This window comes from Triticum urartu, chromosome 1A (genome assembly GCF_056163025.1).
Source record: "Triticum urartu cultivar PI428250 chromosome 1A, HENAU_Tu73, whole genome shotgun sequence".
In the NCBI taxonomy this organism is placed as follows: domain Eukaryota; kingdom Viridiplantae; phylum Streptophyta; class Magnoliopsida; order Poales; family Poaceae; genus Triticum; species Triticum urartu.
In genome coordinates, this window is record NC_141873.1 from 450,188,518 (window position 1) to 450,203,600 (window position 15,083).

The window sequence follows — 15,083 nt, forward strand, 5'->3', positions numbered from 1 at the left end:
AGCCCATGTGGCCCCCCGGGACAGGTGGCCCCATCCGGTGGACCCCCGGGACCCTTCCGGTGGTCCCGGTACAATACCGATGACCCCGAAACTTGTCCCGATGGCCGAAACAGGACTTCCCATATATAAATCTTTACCTCCGGACCATTCCGGAACTCCTCGTGACGTCCGGGATCTCATCCGGGACTCCGAACAACATTCGGGTTACTGCATATACATATCCCTACAACCCTAGCGTCACCGAACCTTAAGTGTGTAGACCCTACGGGTTCGGGAGACATGTAGACATGACCGAGATCGCTCTCCGGTCAATAACCAACAGCGGGATCTGGATACCCATGTTGGCTCCCACATGCTCCTCGATGATCTCATCGGATGAACCACGATATCGAGGATTCAAGCAACCCCGTATACAATTCCCTTTGTCAATCGATATGTTACTTGCCCGAGATTCGATCGTCGGTATCCCAATACCTCGTTCAATCTTGTTACCGGCAAGTCACTTTACTCGTACCATAATGCATGATCCCGTGACCAGACACTTGGTCACTTTGAGCTCATTATGATGATGCATTACCGAGTGGGCCCAGTGATACCTCTCCGTCATACAGAGTGACAAATCCCAGTCTTGATCCATGTCAACCCAACAGACACTTTCGGAGATACCCGTAGTATACCTTTATAGTCACCCAGTTATGTTGTGACGTTTGGCACACCCAAAGCACTCCTACGGTATCCGGGATTTACACGATCTCATGGTCTAAGGAAAAGATACTTTGACATTGGAAAACTCTAGCAAACGAACTATACGATCTTGTGCTATGTTTAGGATTGGGTCTTGTCCATCACATCATTCTCCTAATGATGTGATCTCGTTATCAATGACATCCAATGTCCATAGTCAGGAAATCATGACTATCTGTTGATCAACGAGCTAGTCAACTAGAGGCTTACTAGGGACATGTTGGTGTCTATTATTCACACATGTATTACGATTTCTGGATAACACAATTATAGCATGAATAAAGACAATTATCATGAACAAGGAAATATAATAATAATGCTTTTATTATTGCCTCTAGGGCATATTTCCAACATGTAATTGCTACCATCATCTTTCAACTTTGCTTTCTCAAGGAACGCATTAAAATTCAACGGAACAACAGCACGGGCCATCTATCTACAATCAAACATAGACAAGCAAGATACTATCAGGTACTAAGTTCATGATAAATTTAAGTTCAATTAATCATATTACTTAAGAACTCTCACTTAGAAAGACATCCCTCTAATATTCTAAGTGATCACGTGATCCAAATCAACTAAACCATAACCGATCATCACGTGAAATGGAGTAGCTTTCAATGGTGAACATCAATATGTTGATCATATCTACTATATGATTCACGCTCGACCTTTCGGTCTCAGTGTTCCGAGGCCATATCTGCATATGCTAGGCTCGTCAAGTTTAACCTGAGTATTCCGCGTGTGCAAAACTGGCTTGCACCCGTTGTAGATGGACGTAGAGCTTATCACACCTGATCATCACGTGGTGTCTGGGCACGACGAACTTTGGCAACGGTGCATACTCAGGGAGAACACTTTTATCTTGAAATTTAGTGAGAGATCATCTTATAATGCTACCGTCAATCAAAGCAAGATAAGATGCATAAAAGATAAACATCACATGCAATCAATATAAGTGATATGATATGGCCATCATCATCTTGTACTTGTGATCTCCATCTCCGTAGTACCGTCATGATCACCATCGTCACCGGCGCGACATCTTGATCTCCATCATAGCATCGTTGTCGTCTCGCCAATCTTATGCTTCCACGACTATCGCTACCGCTTAGTGATAAAGTAAAGCATTACAACGCGATTGCATTGCATACAATAAAGCGACAACCATATGGCTCCTGCCAGTTGCCGATAACTTGGTTACAAAACATGATCATCTCATACAATAAAATTTAGCATCATGTCTTGACCATATCACATCACAACATGCCCTGCAAAAACAAGTTAGACGTCCTCTACTTTGTTGTTGCAAGTTTTACATGGCTGCTACGGGCTTAGCAAGAACCCTTCTTACCTACGCATCAAAACCACAACGATAGTTTGTCAAGTTGGTGTTGTTTTAACCTTCGCAAGGACCGGGCGTAGCCACTCTTGATTCAACTAAAGTTGGAGAAACTGACACCCGCCAGCCACCTGTGTGCAAAGCACGTCGGTAGAACCAGTCTCGCGTAAGTGTACGCGTAATGTCGGTCCGGGCCGCTTCATCCAACAATACCGCCGAACCAAAGTATGACATGCTGGTAAGCAGTATGACTTATATCGCCCACAACTCACTTGTGTTCTACTCGTGCATATAACATCAACGCATAAAACCTGGCTCGGATGCCACTGTTGGGGGAACGTACTAATTTCAAAAAAATTCCTACGCACACGCAAGATCATGGTGATGCATAGCAACGAGAGGGGAGAGTGTTGTCTACGTACCCTCGTAGACCGGAAACGGAAGCGTTGACACAACGTAGAGGAAGTAGTCGTACGTTTTCCCGATCCGACTGATCCAAGTACCGAACGTACGGCGCCTCCGAGTTCTGCACACGTTCAACTCGGTGACGTCCCTCGAGCTCCGATCCAGCCGAGTGTTGAGGGAGAGTTTCGTCAGCACGACGGCGTGATGATGTTCTACCGACGCAGGGCTTCGCCTAAGCACTGCTACGATATGACCGAGGTGGAATATGGTGGAAGGGGGCACCGCACACGGCTAAGGAACGATCACGAAGATCAACTTGTGTGTCATGGGGTGCCCCCCTGCCCCCGTATATAAAGGAGGGAGGGGGAGGTGCGGCTGGCCCCTAGGAGTGTGCCTGGAGGAGTCCTACTCCCACCGGGAGTAGGACTCCCCCCTCTTGCCTTGTTGGAGAAGGAAAGGGGAAGGGGAAAAGAGGAAAGGGGGGCGTCGCCCCCCCTTCCTTGTCCTATTCGAACTAGGGGGGGAGGGGGCGCGCGGCCTGCCCTGGCCGGCCCTCCTCTTCTCCCTTAGGGCCCATGTAGGCCCATTAACCCCCGGGGGGGGGGGGTTCCGGTAACCCCCCGGTACTCCGGTAAAATCCCGATTTCACCCAGAATGATTCTGATATCCAAATATAGGCTTCCAATATATCAATCTTTATGTCTTGACCATTTCGAGACTCCTCGTCATGTCCGTGATCACATCCGGGACTCCGAACAACCTTCGGTACATCAAAACACAAAAACCCTAATTACGATCGTCACTGAACTTTAAGCGTGCGGACCCTACGGGTTCGAGAACTATGTAGACATGACCGAGACACGTCTTCGGTCAATAACCAATAGCGGAACCTGGATGCTCATATTGGCTCCTACATATTCTACGAAGATCTTTATCGGTCAGACCGCATAACAACATACGTTGTTCCCTTTGTCATCGGTATGTTACTTGCCCAAGATTCGATCGTTGGTATTCCAATACCTAGTTCAATCTCGTTACCGGCAAGTCTCTTTACTCGTTCCGTAATACATCATTCCGCAACTAACTCATTAGGTGCAATGCTTGCAAGGCTTAAGTGATGTGCATTACCGAGAGGGCCCAGAGATACCTCTCCGACAATCGGAGTGACAAATCCTAATCTTGAAATACGCCAACCCAACAAGTACCTTCGGAGACACCTGTAGAGCACCTTTATAATCACCCGGTTACGTTGTGACGTTTGGTAGCACACAAAGTGTTCCTCCGGTAAATGGGAGTTGCATAATCTCATAGTCATAGGAACATGTATAAGTTATGAAGAAAGCAATAGCAACAAACTAAACGATCAAGTGCTAAGCTAACGGAATGGGTCAAGTCAATCACATCATTCTCCTAATGATGTGATCCCGTTAATCAAATGACAACTCATGTCTATGGCTAGGAAACATAACCATCTTTGATCAACGAGCTAGTCAAGTAGAGGCATACTAGTGACACTTTGTTTGTCTATGTATTCACACATGTATTATGTTTCTGGTTAATACAATTCTAGCATGAATAATAAACATTTATCATGATATAAGGAAATAAATAATAACTTTATTATTGCCTCTAGGGCATATTTCCTTCAAAAACCACACCGAAGAGGGCAAGAATTAGCATTTCCATTGATGCAGACGGCTGGAGTAAGAAAATCTTCACACTAGGACGAATGGTGCCAAAATTGCAAAAGAGAGGAAGAAGCATGGTGGCACCGACACGACACTTACAAATAGGAGCTTCGTGCTATGGCCGAGAGCAAGAAATCCTTGGTGGCCGAACAAACAGAAGAGAAGGCGACGAGGTGGAATGAACTCAAGTTCATGGAGGATGAGAAGTAGATAGCAAAGATGGCGGCTCAAGCAAGGAAGATGGATGTGGAGGAGTGTATAATTCCACTTGAGCAAGAGAGGCTTGCAAAAGAGAAGAGGGCCGAATAGCATGCTATCATGTTCATGGACCCGAGCTCAATGGATGCCACGACAAGGAAATATTGGTTACTCAGTAACGGTAAGACTTTGGCCCAATCGGAGGTCGGCCGTGATGGTGATGGTGGCGGCCGTGTTGACGGTGGTGGCGATGGTGAGCATGGGAGCGATTGAGTTCGTGAAGTATAAACTGATAGGGCTTGGTCCACGACATAAGACATGCCATGTGGGAGCATAAGTTGGGAAGCACAAGTTACTGCTGGATGGGAACACGAGATAGTTCAAGTTGGAAGCATGGGTTAGTACTAGCTGAAGCACACATTCGCTCAAAAACGTTCGTCGATACCTATTAACATGAGATTCAGCCTTGAAGATCTCGACAGGAGAAACATAACAACAAAAACGTTTTGTGATTCGGACATACAGTTCAAGAGATAAATAAATTTAAAAAAATAATAAATAGTAAAAGCACAAACAACCCACACGTGCTCCCATACTTGATAAAGAAACGTATAAACTTCGCAACAAGTGACGCATATACAATCCACTACTTGTCACCATCAGAGAAGGTGAGAATGACCTTTGCTAATGATACCCTTTAACTAGTGATTAAAAAGAGAGTAATGCTACACTACGTAAACTAACATATGGTTTTTACGTAAAAGAGGACATGGAAACAAGGGATTTGTTCGATGGGGATGGAAGGGCCCATCCCCTTGAAAATCAGGGGGGAGAAGAAAAGTAGTTAGGAAGATTACGTAGGCTTAAGTAGCTTTTATGTAGATGTAGGATTATTGTTAAAAAGACTACCAAAAACTAAAAGAACAAACTACTCCGATATTTAATGGGTTGGAGCACAAAATTCTTCGGCCAAAACATCTATAACCCTCAAAAAAAGTCTATAACCCGCCGTGAAATAGAGAAAAGACAACAACTACCAAAAACTTAGAAAAAATGTCCTCACGAATCTCTGTGCATAAGATTTCACGACTATAGCATCGATTAAGCTATACTTACCTCTCAATCAACCAGAAATAGTAAACCTGATTCTAAACAGGATACTAACTGTTAGGCCAACAACAGAAATTACTACTCCCTCTGTAAACTATCTAATGTTCTAAAATGTATTATATTAATTTATAGAGAGAGTATTTTATTTCCCTGGCACTATGCATGCATGTATCTGAATTAAATGGACTGAGCTTTAGTCCAAATAGAACGAGCAAAGGAGAAAAGGTGTACAACTCTATTGAATAAAAAAAAGGTCAATCACGAAAGTCAAACGTCCACGTATACTTTTATATTTTAGTTCTGCGGATCAAAGAGGCTCTTATCCATTACGAGTTTACATGTCATCTGCTTTATATGATCATACATTGGAGAAAACATCACCTGGTTAACTGGTTTTGATGATGAAACTATGATCCCATAGGATTCAGAACGTATGACACTTCAGTCTTGTGTTTGTAGCTATCATATCATCGGAAATCCTGCGCAACAGAGCCCGTTAGTTTAGATTGCACATGATATATCAATTCTTCTAAAATGTGCAACCCAGCAGATATCCTCTTACGCACTCAACTATAGTCACATAAGCCCATAAGATAAATTCACATCGACTATATAAACACTCATAATATAGCAAGTTACTCATCATGAACGCCTGAATATACAGTAACTTATTATAAACATCCACAGAACTACAGTCACATGCAGTAAGGCGGGAAACACCTGCCAAACTTTTTGTGCATCATATTTCTGCTTCAAACAGTTCTGCTGTTAAAAGGATGAAGCACAAATGTCAAACGAGAGCACAGAAACAACATAGTCACAAATACGCAGAACATGTTGCGCGTATACAATTTCACCGGAAAAGTTTTTCCTTCCGGATTGCTTTGTTCAAGCGTCCACCTCCGCGATGAACAACTTATAATATACTGAAAGATAAGGAAAATATGAAACCACGACTACCTCTAGCCGCGAGAAATTTCTTGCAAAGTACAGGTAGTATACATAGGTACAAATATACAGTGCTTTTTCTATAACAAATTTCTCTCACGAAGTACAAACAGTTCTGCTTCTGAAAGGATGAACTGCAACTGCTCAGCGGAAGAGCAAAAACAACCCAGTAATCACATAAACAAAGGACGTATACACGTATGCACCATCTAAGGATAGGCTGTTTCGTTACCTTCTCCGAAGGTGTAATGAAATACTACTACATATGCACTTGGCTTGGCATCCATTTTATATGTACATCACAGCTAGAGTTCCTTTTCATTTTCTATTGTTTCGTCAAACTGTGTCGAGTATCCCTTGTGACCCAAGATTGCACATGATATCGGAAGATTACAGGACACGCGAAGTATCTGCACACTCGATTTAACTGGATTCACAAGTATCTTGCTCGGAGCGAGTCCTGGACCATCTCGCGACCTGGCCGTCCCATGATGAACTGACAAGCATTGGATCGGACGGATGCCAGCTGCAGTCTCGAACTGCCAAATGATGATGTCCTTGCAGTTTGGCAACTTGCGACCCACTTACCTGAACATGGGAACAAGGATAATAAAATATGTTGGAAGAGCCTTTGCAAATCATGAAAAGTAAAACGAACTAGTAGTTCAATTTGGTTGTGACTATTCATGTATGGTCGCACGGCGAAGGCACCTCACTGAAAGATCTATGTTATCCAAGAGTGACTAAAAGCTACTCCCTCCGTATCAAAATGTAAGACGTTTTTTGACACTATAATAGTTTCAACAAATGTCTTATATTTTGATACGGAGGGAGTACCCAGGTGTGAAGTGTCACATTTCTAATTCAAGAGGCATGTCTACACCGTGCGTCTATGTATGAGATCCATACACGCAGTCACGTAGTAATGTTGTCATATGGTACTCTGGTTGTAGAACAATAAAAAATTGCCACTGGATTAACATGAAAAAGTGGAACTCTGTTCGAACAGGGAAGAGAACAAGTAAAAGGAAATGCATCCAAGGAATTGTACTTCAAGTATGTTCTCCAACACTTTCTAAAGCCGTAGACTGTGCAATAAATGGTACTTCAAGTATCTTCTCCATCACTTTTTACAGCTGCAGAATGTGTGCAATCAACCTTCTAAAATTTTGATTAAGAAAATGAACATAAAAGCGTCCAGAATTGTCACATGAAATCATCCTAAATTTCTCAACAAGAGTACTTTCACGTCATTATGTTTACAGAAATTGTAACATATATTTAGAGAAGAAAGTATATACAGGAGACGTGTTGATGTGCAAAATGGCAAGTAAAAGGATGCAGATAGTAGTAGTAGTAGTAGTAGTAGTAGTACAACAAGAACAAAAGAACTCGAATGGGCTGGCATGTTGAATAGAGACATACCACATCATAGATGCAGACACTAGCATCATAAGATCCTGTATATATGTACTTCTGCCCTGTGCTGTACGAAGCAGAGGGTATTAGCCTATCAGCACATATCCACTACATATAATCTGAAAAAAAAAAATGATGCCAAGTTCCTGAGCAGTCACAGTATGTACCTATATGTGGGAGAAAAATAGCAGCGAATTAATGTACGGAGAACTGAATGGCCCCGGTATGTAGCTACTGACTGGTCATGTGGATGCTTTTGTTGCTTGTACTGTTGTGGATATCTTGAATATCTGTAGTCCCAGGCAGGGACTCTGTTTTCGGAACTGTATCAAACAATAAGATTAGTATAGCTCTGCAGTAAGCCAATATGTCCAAATCCGAGCAACAAAAAAGTGGATTAAGCAGACTGCCTGTTGCTTAAGACATACCCATCAGCATTGGATGTCATTTTCCGGATGTCCCACATCTTAATAGCTTGATCTTTTCCATTTGATATGAAACATCTACCATCTCCACGGCTGTCAATATGAGTAATGCCATGCAGATGTCCAGTCAAAACCCCAGCCGCTTCCCCTGTGGACAAACAACGTCTGTCCCAGACCTGAAGACAGGCTACCAGGATCACATACCACAAAGTTTCTAAAATGAAAAAAAGTTAAGAATAATTTTTTATTCGTGTTCCAGAGGAAACCTCAAACTTAGCTAACACAAAGGTTGTCACCTAATTCAAAACCACATAGGAATTCTTGACAAATGAATTATAGGTGCTTGTCCGGTTGTCCACTATTAAAATATAAACATATATGATGCCTAGGGTAAAAGGCATGTAGTAATCTCTAATTGATGATTTACTAGGTACCTGCTTCTCCGGTACTCAAGGTAACAAAAAGAATGGTGCAACCATTTTTTAAACTGCACGTTTGGCAGCTCAATAACAGGATTGTATCGGTGCGATACCGGCAATCCCCTAAGAAATATAAACAAAATTCCCAGAAAGATAAGAAAAATTGAATGCTTAACTAATGCTATTGCAACATCAGAACTAGCAAGAATTCAATTTGATTACTTCTTTATTTGAGAATTAAGAATCAGGACAGCGGTACTGTGAAAAATGGTTTGTAGGTAGGTAATGATACTGGAGTAGAGTAACAAAAAATATAAGTTAGGATAATGACGTCCAACATGTTCTGTCGAACCATCTCATTTTATTTATGCACTAGTCAAAGCATATTTACAGGTATAAAAAAAGGCCATGAAAAAAATGCTAAGGAATATTAGCTGGCACATCATTAGCTTCATGGCATGTAATCTTTTATTTCTTTATATTTTTAGAAATCATGACAAGTGATCTGCTACTCTACTGGAAACAAAAATATCCAAGCACGTTCAGTCATTCAGCAATATGGAGGGTGCAACATAAAATGCCTTCACACTTTATATGTTCAGATACGATCAGGAAATATGAGAATAGCAATTCAGTCAAATACGTTAATACAGAAGAAATTACATAATGTTGCCAGGAAAAAGAAATCACGTAAAAATAATTTATAACAGTATGCTACCTTGCACAAGTTATCATCGCTTCCAGAATAAAGTAGGTTACCAGATTCATCAGCAAATGCTACTGTGTTGACATCAGACTGAAATGTAAAAAAGAAAATCAATTATACTATCAACTAACATATCAAATATTTATTACACAAAGATTTCTGAGATGCAAACAATCCAAGGAAATAAGCAAGGATTCAATTGCATTGCTGCTATGACAATCTATATGCATCTCAAACTGTTCAATCTAAACTGCCAAAACGTCTTATCTTTAGAAACAGAGGTAATATTAAGTTTTCAGGCTAGCTAAAATATCCTATACATGCCTAGTTTATTTTTCGAACAAGTATTAGGAGAGTTTGTTTTTCAGAACAAAGAGCAAAACAGAGTATGACTTTGCCCAACAAACAGTAGAGCAAGATGTTAAGGCTGCAAATTTTCATCTGCTCCTGATAACCCAACATGATACTTCCAAAATATATACTGTTGCCACTGGATTGCAAAAATAAATAAATAAATTTATCAAGTCATTATTAAAAATCCAATATGGATAAATTCCCGACTGGAGGAGAGAACTTCCTAGCTTTTTATACATGAATCATAGTATAAAAAAATCAATCAGTTGACTTAACCAAGTCAGTTTGGCATCAGCATCACAGCATAGTTTCTAGAACAAAATTTGTGAGCACACGGGTGTTGCATTTAAAAGAGCAATGCCAATGGTTTAGTTGTACGTTCTTTAAAGTTGGTAGGTAAAACCTCTTTAATAAAAAAATGGTAACAAAATATCGTCAGAGACACATCAAAGGTACATAGTATGCTTGGTTAGGTGCAGCGACATGTCTTGTCGAAAATTGGGCAGACCATGGCAGACCCATATAAAAAGGTCAGAGATTAAATTAATGTCCGCCGATGGCTGGCAAATTTTGCAGCCCCGACAAGGAGTGCCATTTACACCTAAGAAATCAACCAAATGATAGTTTCCACACCTTCTGCCCACCAAATATTTTTTACTAATACCATTATCCATCTTCAGATTCAGCATAAATTTTTCTTTAGAGTTTAGATCAATTATCAGGGTATAACTACCTCAGTTGTCACCCATGCCCACTTCGTGGGAAATAAAAAAGAACAGACAGATAGATCATATCTGGACAAGTATGGATGAAGTTACTTGGCTGGTAAGATAGCACAACCAACTTAAGATCATTGGACTATTAATCACTTCCAGTGAGATAAGAAACCCAAAAAATGTGATCAGGCAAATATTTAAGAAGATACAACCCAAGAGAAAAAATAATGTCATACTGTATGGGCAGGCAAACGCAATGTCACTTTGTTTGCCTGAAGGTCATAGACATATATTGAATCATCATTACTGCCAGCAACAAGCTCCCGTCCATCAGTGGAAAATTTAACAGAAAAGAGTCCAAATGAATATCTAACATCTTCATGCTCTGAAAAATCTAATCCATCATGGATGTCCTGCAGAAAGATGTAAGCGGCATTAATAGTTTAACAGAAAAGTATTTGAAGTGCATATCAAGCATCTTTGTGCAGAGAACAATCAAATGCATGTGGATGTGCTACAGGACGATTAAGTAAATATTAAATCAGCTGTGGACCTGTTGAATCACAAAGTAAACTTAAAATGCCTGAAGTCATAAAGCAGTATATTTCCATAGTACTGAAGATATCAAAAAATTATAACCATAAAATAGGATAAGGGTGGCACTATCTCAACAGAGAAAAAATGCCATTTTTCCTGCAGAAGGGCAAATCTTGATGAGAACTCACAGTGACATTAGCATATGATTCTTTTGAAGCAGTGCCAACATTGACAATATGGATAATGGGTGCCAGACTAGAGTAGACCTGCAGATTGATACGTCATAAGAAAGTTCACAAATCCAACTTTGCATGCAAAAAGGGAAGATAAAGGGAACAGGTAACCGACGAAGTTAGGCTACACAATAATAATATACAGATAGAAAGAACTAGCATCCGTTTTTCCAATATGTTCCAATTTAGCACTGGTAACCAGAAAGATCAGATTCAAACTAAAGCTACCGGAGTTATCTTATCAATGTATTGACAATAGCTCAGATGAAACATCAAGTGCTGTTTTCCAACCCTCACAATGTTTCCACTACTAGTACAGTAAGTACTAAAAGCACACCCCCACTAGCCTTGTTCCCCAAATCAGATACCTTACAAAGTTCAGTTCATCCTCTTCGGTTCAAGGCAATTGCATGTCATGCATGCATTTCCTCTCAATAAGAATAATGAAAGAGATTGACTGCATGAATCGATAAAAGTTGTACCAGAGAACTACACATTTCCAAAACTGAGCCCATGCATACAGAGTTAGGGGGAAATTAAGATGAACCGAAAGAGAAGACAAAGATCTTACTAGTTAAGTTTTAGTTAACTTACGAGGAACCTTTGATCAGGTGATAACGCTGCATCACTAATTGTCCATCTCAAACTTCTAGCATGAATGTCCTTGTGTATTTCCCAACCTTTATCGACATCATATATTCTTATGTGGCTTCCCTGATAATGAAAACAAAAGGATGATTAGGAAACCGAAAATTCAGGAAATTGTACATGTGCTTACTAGAGCTTAGTAAAACGTTTACTATTGCATTAGAGCATAGCATACCTGAAAACCAGCAACAAAAAGAGAACCATCGGCAGAAAACTGTGAAACATAAGCTCGTGAATCCATCGTATCCACCATCTCAGGACCATCCACTGGAAGATAATGACCAAGAACGAATGCACGATCAACCGGAGAGAACTTTCCATTTCCTGAAGAATTAACTTCCCTTCCACGTAACAACCTAGTCACTGAGACTCTATCCATGGACTTGCGGATGCTTTCACTAGGTCCTGATCTTAGTCGAGTCATATGGAAAATATCATTATGTAATTTTGAGAAATCATTATTCACTTCGACTGAACTAGATCCATCACTATTCTGCCCTTCAGGCTCACTGGATCCCTGTAGCCTACTCATGCCATAACCCATCCTTTTCAACTGCTATATGTATGACAATTCTCCTTTCAAATGCTCATCGATATGTAGACTCCAAAGCTTGCTTCTGGAGACCGAAGAAGTTCCAAAAAATGAAAACAAAAAAGATGTGAGTGAGCAAGTAGGTAAAGCATACGCTGCATAAGAGTTATATATGCTTGACAAGAGAAAGATATGTTTACCCATGATTATGGAATGTGCTATGAGTAATTGAAAATAACAACCCAACCCAAAGAATAGGCCATCTGGTGAGTGAGATAAAGGAGGTGACGAAGGAGAGAGAGCTTTTATGTGTACATATTGGTCGTTTACAGAATAGGACTGCAGATCATTTGGCTTATATGTCGAGAGTGGAACTCTGAACCGACTTGTGGTTGCAGGAGCCTCCAAATACTCTGATTAGCTTGATGGCAAGCGATTGTACAACTATTCCTACATAAGTAAAGCTCTTTTTTCACGCAAAAAAAAGTTTAATTGTTCCCTTTTTAAGAAAGGAGGTACTTAATTGTCAAACAGATCTAACTAAGTTTACCAACAGCTCAGCTTAGCATTACGCAGCTTGGAAGGATCATTTTAGCAATGTCCTATGAAGGAGGTATTCAGAGCTAGAAGTTGTAGCCAAAGCAACTGAGCGTGATACCATGAGTCTTATCACATAACTTATTCCGCACGTACATGTTCTCTGCTTGGTAAAAGCTATGATCACATAGTGAGCAAGAACAAACAATGAATCTTGCATCCATGGTATTTCCCTTGTTTCAGGCAGCTCTGAGCTACTCCTACCAATTTCGATGGTGCAAAATCAGCAAACTTCAACATATACTCTTCAGCACAAAATCAGCGAGGACTAAGCCGGCAACATCGCGCAAACACTGGCGCCGGCTTAGCATATATAGCAGGAGCGGTGGCTGTTGATCTACTGCCGATCCTCGTCGCGCGCTTCTCCCGCAGCGCAACCACATCTCCTAATTCCTAAGCCAATCACCCGGACAGAAACGACGGAGGAACTGGATGGACGGGGCTAACCGAGCAGGGACGGAGAGGGGCTGGTTTGGCCGGGAGGAGGATGCCGCGGAAGGAATCGAATCGAACCGGAGCGGAGCGGAATCGAGCTAGCTCACGGTCGTTGCTCACTGGGCGCCGCTTGGGAGTTGGGGCCTGCTCTTCTCCTCCTCCGTCGTGCTTGGCAGCGAGCAGATTTTTTGCCACCCGTTTTCTTGGAGCGGGTCCCACTAGCTGACCCTTCTTTTTGGCTGACAACCACCGCTTGCCAACCGCCGACCCATTCCAGCCTTCAGGAACGGGCCGATCGGTGACCGTACGACCGGGGCTGCGTTGCTGGCCCGTGGGTCGCATTGGGGCACGGCTCATCGCTGGTTGCTCCATGTCCAGTTTGAGGCGTTTCCTATTTTGCCTAAAAAAATGAGGCGTTCCCTATTTAGCACTGGGAGCTTGGCGAAATCACTAGGACTCTTTGTAAAGGATTCCTACCTTTTCAGGCTGCAACAAATGACGCACATTATGTGCGCGACTTGTTGCAATGCAGAGGTTTTATTTTTTTTCATAGATCCTATTTAAAATGTTTTCTCTTAAACATGCGTTTAAATCTTGAACTGTTTTCATTATTGAATTTTCCGTGTCAAGATTTTCAAAACTAGATCCAAGCTAATCGATTTTAATGAACTTTTTTCGCGCAAAAAACAGGACGAAAAAACAAACCGGAAGCATCTTTTTTTTCCTTTCCGAAAGAGGTATGACTATGCCTCTCACGAAAACAAAAATATGTGCCTCCTCCAGAAGTAAACCCGTGCCTCTAGTGGAAGGCAAAAAAACAAAACACTATTTTTCGTTTCCGAGATGCACGGCCGTGCCTCTCGCGGAAGGAAAACGCGTTTTTTTTGTTTTCGAGAGGCACTTTCTTGCCTCTCGTGGAAGCAAATCCGTATCTCTCGTGGAGGCAAATTCGTGCCTCTCACATAAGGGAAAAACATGTTTTTTATTTCGTTTCCGAGGGGCGCGACCATGCTTATCATGGAAGGGAAAAAAACATGATTTTTTTGTTTCCGAGAAGCTCGGCGATGCATCTCACGGAAGCAAATCCATGCCTGTCGTGGAAGTAAAAAAACTCATTTCTTTTTTTCCGTTTTCGAGAAGCTCAGTCGTGCCTCTCGTGGAAGTAAAGCCGTGCCTCACATGGAAGCAAAAAAACACATTTTTGCGCGCAAAAAAATAATTTCAAAATAATTTTTTTGAAAAGTTAAGAAAGACCGATGAAAACCCCAAAAGCCCAAAAACCCATCTAAAAGGCCGAAAACAGGTGCGAAATAATAATAAAAAAAATTCAAAGGAAACGTCCACAACATGACATGTGGCGGCGGGTGGGAGCGCGCCAAGTGGCCTTTGGGAGGCTCCCGAAGGAGCGCTCCTTTGTTAGTTTCTCTGCTAATCGGCGCCATCAGCGCTGGTTACCAGATCTAGCGCCTGCTCATTTCCATAGTAGGTTGTAACTTTGAGCCCACTTGGTCGCTAACTATTTTCTCGACTTTTCGTTCGATCGCTGGTCGCTGTACCTTTTTGTTGGTTTCTTAGTTCAAGGTATAGTTGACTGGTCATGGTTGAACCCTTCGGTTGACTTTTTGAG

The 15,083-nt window shown here is 41.6% G+C and overlaps 1 protein-coding gene across 1 annotated transcript; it reads right to left on the reverse strand.

The window, feature by feature from the left end:
- Positions 1 to 6,430: 6,430 nt before the first annotated feature.
- LOC125517615 (LEC14B protein) lies at positions 6,431 to 13,670 on the reverse strand. Its single transcript, XM_048682828.2, has 10 exons — positions 13,469 to 13,670; positions 12,068 to 12,509; positions 11,839 to 11,958; positions 11,200 to 11,277; positions 10,711 to 10,887; positions 9,417 to 9,494; positions 8,283 to 8,455; positions 8,022 to 8,177; positions 7,861 to 7,921; positions 6,431 to 7,023 (listed from the first exon to the last, which is right to left on the reverse strand). Exons 2-10 carry the CDS (start codon positions 12,434 to 12,436, stop codon positions 6,859 to 6,861), a joined length of 1,377 nt encoding a protein of 458 aa, XP_048538785.2. The 5' UTR covers positions 12,437 to 12,509; positions 13,469 to 13,670; the 3' UTR covers positions 6,431 to 6,858.
- Positions 13,671 to 15,083: the final 1,413 nt, after the last annotated feature.

Coding starts and splice junctions, on each gene's coding strand:
- LOC125517615 (XM_048682828.2), bottom strand. CDS start 12,436: ATGGGTTATGGCATGAGTAGGCTACAGGGATCCAGTGAGCCTGAAGGG. Junction 11,959..12,067: donor TTTTTGTTGCTGGTTTTCAG/GTATGCTATGCT, acceptor TTTCATTATCAG/GGAAGCCACATAAGAATATA. Junction 7,922..8,021: donor TATTTTTCTCCCACATATAG/GTACATACTGTG, acceptor TGCTTCGTACAG/CACAGGGCAGAAGTACATAT.